This window comes from Delphinus delphis, chromosome 14, assembly GCF_949987515.2.
Source record: "Delphinus delphis chromosome 14, mDelDel1.2, whole genome shotgun sequence".
NCBI classification, from domain to species: Eukaryota; Metazoa; Chordata; class Mammalia; order Artiodactyla; family Delphinidae; genus Delphinus; species Delphinus delphis.
This window is the reverse complement of record NC_082696.1, coordinates 33,190,312-33,200,585: the sequence shown is the minus strand read 5'-3', so window position 1 is coordinate 33,200,585 and position 10,274 is coordinate 33,190,312. Positions and strand designations below refer to the sequence as shown.

At 37.5% G+C, this 10,274-nt stretch overlaps 1 protein-coding gene across 1 annotated transcript in view; it reads left to right on the top strand.

Annotated features, from left to right (window-relative positions):
- The first annotated feature begins 576 nt into the window (after positions 1-576).
- LAMA2 (laminin subunit alpha 2) overlaps positions 577-10,274 on the top strand; it is a 603,358-nt gene continuing 593,660 nt past the window's right edge. The window contains exon 1 of the mRNA XM_060029982.1: positions 577-721. Within this exon, the coding sequence (XP_059885965.1) occupies positions 595-721 (127 nt within the window). The 5' untranslated portion in view covers positions 577-594. The remainder of the gene's footprint in view (positions 722-10,274) is intronic.

Genomic DNA, 10,274 nt, shown 5'->3' with positions numbered 1-10,274 from the left:
AAGCAGTAAGTCTCCTGGCCTGATTGCAGCATCCCGGGGACCACCTTCTGCCTCCTGGTAACTTCGCAGTCAACGGGGCCTTTGGATAGTCTTACCACCAACGTGGATCACCTGGATCCACACTGCTCGCACACAGCTGTGCCAGGCCTTTCTCAGGAGGTGCATCTACTCAGCTTCGGTATAGACCCTAGCTGTGCAGATTTCCCACAAGTAATGCCTTCCATGTGGAGGGAGTTTAAAGATCACAAACTGCTCTCATATCAATTACTTTCTTTAACTTAAAGGAAGTTCAGCTAACAGATCAAGCCAATCCCTTCTCAGAGGGAAGGACCGCCGTAGGAAAGGCCTTTTTCACGGAGGACCCTTTAAGGGCCTGGGCCGGGACGTCCGTGGGGCGAGGGCCCGGGAAGGGGGCGGGAGGGGGAGTGTCCTCTTTCTACCCCCACGCTCCGGCGCCGGCCGAGTTGAGGCTGGCGGGGGCTGTCTCCTTCCCTTACCCAGCAGCTGCGGCTCATTCGGCTCGCGAGCTCTGACCAGGGGAGAGCCGGCAGCGACTCCGGCTCCTAAGAAGTGGATCTGCTCGGGGCCGCCGCAATGCCTGGAGCCGCCGGGGTCTTCTTGGTCCTGCTGCTCAGCGGAGGCCTCGGGGGCGGCCAGGCGCAGCGTCCGCAGCAGCAGCAGCAGCAGCAGCGGCGGCAGCCACCGGCGCATCAGCAAAGAGGTACAGTCGAGGCACGGGCTCCAGATGACACCCTTTGCCGGGGCCCGCGGCCCCTCACGGGTCCCTTCTTCTCACAGTTGCAGGCGAGGGACCGCTTTCTTGCTTTTTGCCCTTGAGGAGTGCGCTTTGGGGCAAGAAAGGCTAAGTTTGATGCAAGTTCACTTTCAACTCCCTGAGTTCACGGTGTAGGGGGAACTGCCTACCTCCCCCAAAAGAACACGAAACGCTTTTCATCTTTCATTCGTTTCTAAGAGGACTTGCTATCACTATACATGTTGCAAATTGATTTCCGAAATCTCTCCAAGAGGCAAACTTTTAACCAATTAAATGTTTTTTAAAAGTTTCTCCCAATTAGATTCCATCCCTACATAGAGAGCTTTCCCAATCTGTGGTACGTCTTGGAACTTAAGCGAGGGCAGCTGATACATCTTTTTTTTTAAGGACTTTGTTTCCAACTCTTTGAACGGGGTTTGTAAAGGCGTTAAGTATGTGGATTTTTTCTTTCATGGCAGTGTTGCTTCCAGCCTCACCTTTTCTTTACCCACATCCTATTTTAGGTATCCTATTTTATTATACTGAAATGTCTTCGCCTTCTTAAATACAGATGAGACCTCTATGTCATTTGTATTTTAATTAAGACCACCGTGACCAGATATACCCTTCACGGGACTTCGGAAAACAGCTGCACTTAATGTAACTCAAATTATACTCTTCAGAGCGCCTTAATGTTTATATGCATATCATTTCTGGAACTCTTGGGAGGCTTTGAAGGGTTACTTTATGATCATGAATTTTAAAAGAAACATATGTGCAGCGTTTAAAAAATAATTTATAATACAAAATTTCAGAAATCTTTTCTGTAAGTTAGAAAACATGTATCAAATTTTAAAAATTAAGAAATATTTAAGGTTTGGTTTCAAATATCAAAATATTTACCCTAAGAGTACAAAATCTGGAGATTAGTGCTTTTGACAGTTTTGATGAGGCTGAATCTGCCAAAATTTTGAAATATACTTATCCCTCTTTTAGTTAACTGGGATAAAGCTACGTCTAACAGTTCTGATAGGTTTTCTGCTTGTAGTCTAGCATGTCTAACATTACTATTTTATTTTAAAAGGAGTAGAAAAAGCACTCTAAGCTCCTTGCTATAATAATAACCTCTTGATTAAAATTCCTAGAATGAAAATGACCTTAAGTTCACTATAAACTTTTTTCTTCTATTTTTGCTTTTCCTTCTTTGAGAAGTAAAATGGGGTCAATGTGGCTTAATTAATAGAATTTATGAGAGTGAGTTTGAGAATATCTTTGGCAGCTGGTTTTTAAAAATACTACTTTCAAATACTAACTTTACTTAATTATGTGATATGTTTTAACAATACATAATACTTTAATACTGTTAGGCAGCTGGGAGTGAAGAGACCAAGATCACCAATCCTCTGTTCGCTTGGAGTGGGCAGAAGCTCAAAGCATGCCGAGTAGGGATCAAGTGGGTTCCTGACAGTTTTCCATAGAGTGTTCCCCATTCCCCTTTTCTCTTATTTCTCTCTCCCTTCCCATCCCCCCTCCCCAGGTTTATTTGAGGTAAAATTAACTCTGACTTCTGTGGTCCAGGCACAAGATGAAGTGAATTCAGAAGGGAGAATTTTTTTTTTTTTTTTCACGGGCTTAGTTGCTCTGCGGTATGTGGGATCTTCCCGGACCAGGGCACGAACCCGTGTCTCCTGCATTGGCAGGCGGACTCTAAACCACTGTGCCACCAGGGAAGCCCCAGAAGGGAGAATTTATACTGCCATTCTGTTGAGAGATAACTTGAACATTACACACAATAAGGAATTCTATGCAAAATAACTATAGCACAGAGTCTACTATACACTGCTATATTCTGCATTCTAACATCAATTATTGTGTATTTTATAGATTATTTGCAATATGTTTAGAGACTGGATAAATGCTAAAACCTGTTAATATTAAAAGTCTACATAAAATATATTTCATAATGCCTTAAATTTGTATAGTGCTTTATAATTTTAAAATGCCTTATATACGTGAGATTATTTCAGCTCCAGCCATTGTTTATTATTGTTGGACAAATTTAAAACCTGGGGCTTGGAGTAGCTGTCTCTTAAGTTCATGCAAATGATAATAACTTAATTTTTAACAACTAAGAGTGCTTCTAGTATTGCCTTATGCTAAAGGGAACTTTACAAGGAACTTTATGCTAAAGTTCCCTTTTTATAGTACCAAAGTTTCTTTCCATTTAATTTTTGAGGCCGTGTTTCCTTTTCAATGCCGTTCTGTTAAAGCAAGCTCTCAGTGAAGATCATTGAATATGAGTTTGATTGAAGAGGTGTTTTCTTGGCTGTCATCAATTTTCTCTTTTCAGTTATACTAGCACTGACCTTCCTGACCAAAAATTAATTGTTTAGAATGAGTTCTGTTTTCCCTTATAGTATGGTGCCAGTTTACTAAGAATGTTGACACGAAGCAGACTTTTTCAGATGTTGTAACTAAGTTAGAAACTTAATCAGAATTAAAAAAAAATATTTGAAATCTTGTGTAGTTTCTAGAACACACTGTATTGTAGTATGAATAGCATTGACTCAGCAAGAAAGATATTCCAAGGAAATTCCTTAACTAAATTGAAGATTGACAAAATAGGAAAACGATGTAGTCAAAATAGTTCTGTATTTCAGCAAGGCAGCAGAAAAAATCTTTTCCTCACATCTGTGTAAATAATATGTGGAAATGGAAATGTAATAGTAGGTAAATTGCCAGTGATTGAAAACAGTTTCCAAAGACTGTTGCATGGTGGATCACGGTCAATTCAGAAAGAAGTTTTTAGGGCTGTGACAGAGGTTTCCTTATGTTCATTTGTCTTGGTAATGGCTTGATGGAAAATAAAATCCAAGCATATGACAACTGCAGGTGGTCCAAAATTGATTCAGGTAGCTAAGCTGGTGAATATCAGATTCAGGAATCTATAAATGTCTCTATAGCCTGGTCCATGAATAGAACGTACATGGAGTTGGTTTTATTATTTGTATCCAGATGTTAATTTCATTTTGCTGTCTTCTGGAAATTTGTTTTCTCCTTTATATGTACAGGAATGAGTACAAAGACAGGATGAGAAAGGCAGTCTGAATTGCAGCAAGTTCAATATGAACATATAGTATGATATGGTGACAGAAAAATTAACTCACTTTTATAAAAAACTCAGAAGCGGGTAGGTTTGTTTGTTTAATATACATTTGGGTGCTTCATTGACAAATGGATGTAAATTCAGAGAAGGGAGAGTAGAATGGTTAGAAGTCTGAAAAGATTTTCAGAGGAGAATTATTCCAAGTAAAGACTGTTAATTTGGAGAAAGAAAGACTTAGGAAATCATAAGATATATCTTCGAAGTTTTAGAAGGGTTGTTATTTGGAAGAGAGACTAAAATATTCTTTCTAAAGCCTGAACTTGGATCCATAGAACAGTGTGACAAAGGAATGTTTGAGTTAAATAAAATGGGAGGAAACCTCTTCCCTCTCCTCTCCCTTCCCTATTCTGAGCTCTTCAGAAATATCTGGGTTGTGCTGGAGCACCCAGCTTCTGGAAATGTCCATGCAGTGATCAGATGTTCAGGTTGTCAGAGATGATTTAGGACTGAATGCCTCTACAGAGAGGAAGTTAAGACTCATCAAGTCTCCAGTCCTTTTTCAAGTCCAAGATTCTAGTATTACATTCTATTGTTTTCAGAATGCATACTTGTATTTGAACTTCTGAATTCTTAAAAAATGTCAAGAAAGTATTAAGTGAATATAAATGTGTTTTTAAATGTCTTCTGGGATTTAAAATAAAAACATGTTTGAGACGATCCTCACTCATGTTTGGCAAGAATACTTAAAAATTTAATATGGGACTTCCACATCACCATAAATTGCACAGTTCTAAAACATCCCGTGCTATAAAATGTGAGAACACTTTATAAATTACCAGAGAACTTTTCAGGGGATTTATTGTGGCAGTAAAGCTGGAATTGATTTTTTTTTTTTGATATTTTCTTTTGCTACACATGTAACTTGTTGGCTTGTTCACTACCTACTGGCCTACTAGTTTGGTAAAAATTATTAATAATAGATAAATGTATGGCTAAGAATAAGAACATATTCAACATCGACTATTATATTATGGATGTGTTAGAATTTTTTAAAATGACATACATTATATATTATATTTCAAAAATCTGATATATCAATGTATGCCAATTGCTGATATATCTTATTCCTAAAATATTTTTCTTCTAAGATTTCATGCAGAGTGATGAACTGAATCTGTATCAAGAGTTGCTAGGGATTATGAAAGAACTGTGCCTGCTCTGCCGATTCTTTCTTAGTACACTTCAGTTACTGTAGCTCCTGAGAGATGGGATAACTGTCACCTCACTGTAATAACTGCACTCTTCACCTTCTTCAGATATAATTATTTAACAGCTCAAATAGATATCCCAAGAGTTCTACCCAGATATGACTTCTGTAAGAAAAACATGAATTTGTTTTTTTGTGGGATGGATTTATTTAAATAAGAATTTCTGAAGTAGTATTTGGAATTTTGCCACCTTACAATTATATTGTAATAGCTACTACTCAAAAAAGTTTACTTTTTGGTAGATTTCACATCCCAGTATTTTCTCCATTCCCATTTATCTAAAGCAGATCATTGCCACTATTTTTCTATTCATACATTTAATAAATACTGCTTATTCATTGACAGTGACTAATGTGCTAGACTTTTCAGTGTGGACCTCTGAGACTGAATCATTGTTCTTTCTTTTAATCCAAATATATTTAGCAGTGAAATATAAAAAGAAATTCACTTAAACTTTATATGAGGTCTCATATCTTCTTTCATAATCTGTTTTAGAATTATGGAACTACAGTTGTGGGCAACAATGGAAGAGGAGGAATAGAGGTCTAGTGGGGTTCAGAATAGGGAAAACTAACTTCAACCTAGCCTATGCATAACAAGATTTGTGGGGCAGCTAGCTGTCTAAGTTGTAGAGTCCAAAGGATGTATCAAATGCACACTTGAGTCCAGTCAGCATTAGCTATCCAGTAGGATTCTGTCATGTGGGTAGAACATGTCTGGAAGAGTTTCCAAGGGGATAATTAAAAAAAAAAAAGGTGACTCCAGGTCATCTGTCTATTTTGCAGTAGATCCTTATTTAGCACCTGCAGACCCACTGGAAAAGATCAGGAAGAAAATGTTGTCAATGGCCAAATTGTTTAGTTTCTAATCTAGAAGATTGGGGTTTAGGATTTGTGTAGGGTCACAACTCTGAAATGTGTAGCTAAGCGGGACCTAAGGCAGAAGCCTAGTTGCAGTGAATGAGAAAACAAGGTAGAGGTTAGAGAAAGATGGCATCAGATTGGCACACGGTTCTCAAGACTCATGCCAGGCTCAGTGTATACCAGGCAGACAGAAAGAAGACAGATTCTGGGCTGTACCCATTGGTAAGACTGAGTTCCAAGGTCAGAATTTGAGCAGGAAATTGGTGGGGTTGGGCCTATGTGTATTCATTCATTGGTTAATGAATGAATATGTTCAGTGAGTAAAAGAGAGCCAAAAACAAAACAAAAAACCCCCACACACGTATCCCTGCTCTTATGGAGTTTATATTCTAGTTGACGAGACAGAAATATGATGAATATATAATGAATAAGTATTATAATGAATACCTATATTGTGTAGAATGTAGAGGGTGATGGATTCTGGACAAATACAGCAGGGTAAGAGGAATCAGGAGTTCTAGGAGTGAAGGATGGTTGCTATTTTTAAGTAGTGATAAAGGTTGACCTCATTGAGGTCACACTTGAGCAAACACTTGAAACTGATGTGGGAGTGATTCATACAGATATCAGCTTGAAGGGTACTCTGGGCACAGGGAACAGGCTTATAAAGGTCTAAGGCACAATTAGAAGGGACAGAAGTAATGGGAGGCTAGATCATTGTAAAGATTTTGCCTTTTAATCTAACTCAGCTGGGTGGTATTGAAGAGTTTTGAGTAGAATTAAATGAACAAATGAAATAATAATTAATATTTTTCATCTCAAGCAGACGCTAATCCGTTGGACTAGACCAGTAGTACAAATGTAGGATTATATTAAATTCATTTCCTGCCCCAAACCTTTTATTCATAGAGCATATTTAAGTGACTCCATTTCAGAGTATTCCACCTCAACAATCTTACCATTGGGAAGCTCAGATGTGTCTTTGTAAAATTTCTTTTTCTTTTTCTTTTTTTTGCTGTTGGCATCTCACTTCCATTCCATGATTAAAAGAATATCAATACCTCAAAACTACTCAAGCGCAAGGAATTTCTACATATCCTTTTATTTTGTCCCAGTGTTCTTAGAAAGATTTCATAGGTTTCTTAGAGTGTTTTTAACTAAAAACGTTAAAACAAAAATTATCCACAATTCCACGTGGATATGTGTGTACCTTGGAGTTCTCTTTTTTATTATTCATTTCAGTATCAGAGCTAAAGTTTAGATACTATTGGTAAAAATGACACAATGATGTATTGATCTGATGACTTCTTTTATGAAATGGACTTTGAAATGTTACCTATTTTTACAATCAGAAACTTACTCTACGCTCTGTTTCGATTTTTATAACTTCTTTAAGGGTCTCTGTAAGTCTTGTAGTAACCTTTGGAATAAAGTAACACAATTTTGGCCTAAGTTCTGTCATTTAGAACAAACTTAAGTGAAAAAAATTGTATAGCTTCTCTCCCTCCCTTCCTTCCCTCCTCTCTCCTTCCTCTTTCTCTCTAATCTCTCTCCTTCTCTCCGTCCTTTCCTCCCTCATTCCTTTCTTCTCTCCCTTCCTCCTTTTCTCCTATAGTACCCTGATTGTGAATACAATACGGTTTTCGAAGAGATGATGCTAACAAATTTAACTTTTTAGAAAATATGAAAGGCAAAACTTTGCTTAAATCTTTCTTCTTCTTAAAAGCCACTGATAATTACTATCTAAAGATAGTTTTGAAACATAATCTAAACTTACATAGTGAGTTAACCTAGGGGGTTGCCTGCCAAAGATGTATAATATGAATAAAAAATAGTGTTTTTCCAGTCATCTTGAATGTGAATTTTAATATGGGAGCTTTATCCTATTTGGCACATGACATTTAGAAAAAGATCATAGAGGGTAGTCTATTAGTGGTTTATTACTCATAACACCCGCTTTCTGTAACAGGACTAATCTAATACAAATAGCAAGTTCATCTGTGCAAATTCTGAATGATGAACACCTGAGCAACTATTTCGTGCCTGGCACTTGGGAAAGGCACCTTGTGCAATGTTAACTATGTCTCGCCTTGTACGGTCCTCTCATCTGACCACTGGGCTGTGCCATTTCCCGAGGCTCTTTGTTTAACTGCATCTTGAGTGCCAGATGCTTTAGATTGGTTGAATAGTATCTAGTGCGTTGTGAGAGTTAACACATTCATTTACATAGCAAAAATTTTTAGTAGGTTAATATAATTATCCTCATTTTATAGAAGGAGAAGTTTGTCAAGGACAAACACAAGTTCCAATGTTAGTTTGAGAATTAGAAATTAGAATATGTTCCTGTTGCTGATTTTATGGATCCTAAGTTGTCATCTCTTTTGGAGTTTTAGATCCTTTCTTATCTTTTATAAAACACCTCAAAAATCGTATTTTCATTTCTAAGTTATGTTAGTAGTCTAATCTGAAACTGGAGATTCACTAGGTATTATGTAAGAACAAGAAAAATAAAATGTGTAGTCTTCAAAACTCATTTTCATTTAAACACACGTGCACACTACTTAAAACTATGCAGAGATACACACACACATTACTCAAAACTATGCATAAATTTAAAAGTATTCATCAAATTTTAGTCTTTAAATTCTTAGGATTTGGATTATTGGGCACTAGACTGTGAGAAAGTATTAACTGATTATTGGCTTTTCTGGAGTTACCTTACAGAAATTACTTCAGCAGGCTAGAAACATAATGATATTTATTATACAAAAGATTCTTTAAAACATAGTCACTGTGTATGTCTGTGAATGAAAAGAGCAAGAATCAGATAGATACACCTAAAAATCAGAGCAGAGTGAATCTCAAAATTCCTTCTGAAAAAGTGTAGAACACTGGCATCTTCATAAAAAGATTTAAAGAGTTCTATTTGAAGTTGAACCTCTCAGTTAAGAGAAAATTTTGCAAACCTCCTAGATTTTGAGAGGATGTGTATGTATGTACCATTTATACTTTAACACTCTCACAGTACTTAATATATTTAGTATATTCCAATGTGATTTTTTTTTAGTCATTAGATTTTCAGTTTTATAAACAAAAGTATAGAATAAGGGAATCTAAAAATTTCTAGAATTCTGAATTTGCAGAAAAGTCTAGTTGCCTTGATAAATGATTGTGGACCACAGAATAAACTGTAAATGGTATCATTATATTTTTCAGTCTGGTAGCTGTACTGTTAAAACTCTAAGGGTAGGGCTTCCCTGGTGGCGCAGTGGTTGAGAGTCCGCCTGCCGATGCAGGGGACACGGGTTCGTGCCCCGGTCTGGGAGGATCCCACATGCCACGGAGCGGCTGGGCCCGTGGGCCATGGCCGCTGAGCCTGTGTGTCCGGAGCCTGTGCTCCGCACTGGGAGAGGCCAAAACAGTGAGAGGCCGGCCTACCACAAAAAAAAAAAAAAAAAAAAAAAACAACTCTAAGGGTAATTCTTTTTAAGTTGCTTGTAACATATAAGGTCCTATTCTAAAGAGGAAATAAGGTTAGTCGAGCTTGCCACATCAGATATATTTTTCCACAAGCCTGTATAGCTACCCCAGTTTTCTGGCTTATTGCCTGCTATGCCTTTTTCAATTACTGAATAAGGCTGAAAATATGAAGGAGAACACAAAGTCGTGCAATTGTCATTTCAGGTAGCTGCTTCATCTCATTCGTTTGTTGTGAGGAGTATATAAAACATAGAGCATCTATTAGGGACTCAATCAATGTGAATTTTCAAAATGCTTCAAGAAAAATGAATTAAGTCTAAAAATTGTCATGGTGTCTTCTGGCTTAAATCAGCACTTTTTTTCTCCAAAACTGTGGTATACCAAACTCAGCTGAGGTTGATTATGAAGGTATTTGCTCATATACTTGAAAACACAAATCTATGAATTCAATTTTAATTGGAATTTGTGTTGTAGTATTTTGCTATTCTGAACTTCATAGCTTGGCTTACAAAATATTCTTATTAACATATACTTTTTTTTAAAGTATAGTTGATTTACAACATTGTGTTAATTTCTGCTGTACAGCAAAGTGCTTCAGTTATGCATTCATTTTTTTTAATAAGAAGATGTTGGGGTAGGAGTTTATTAATTTATTTATTTATTTTTGCTGCGTTGGGTCTTTGTTTCTGTGCGAGGGCTTTCTCTAGTTGTGGCGAGTGGGGGCCACTCTTCATCGCGGTGCACGGGCCTCTCACTATCGTGGCCTCTCCAGTTGCGGAGCACAGGCTCCAGACGCGCAGGCT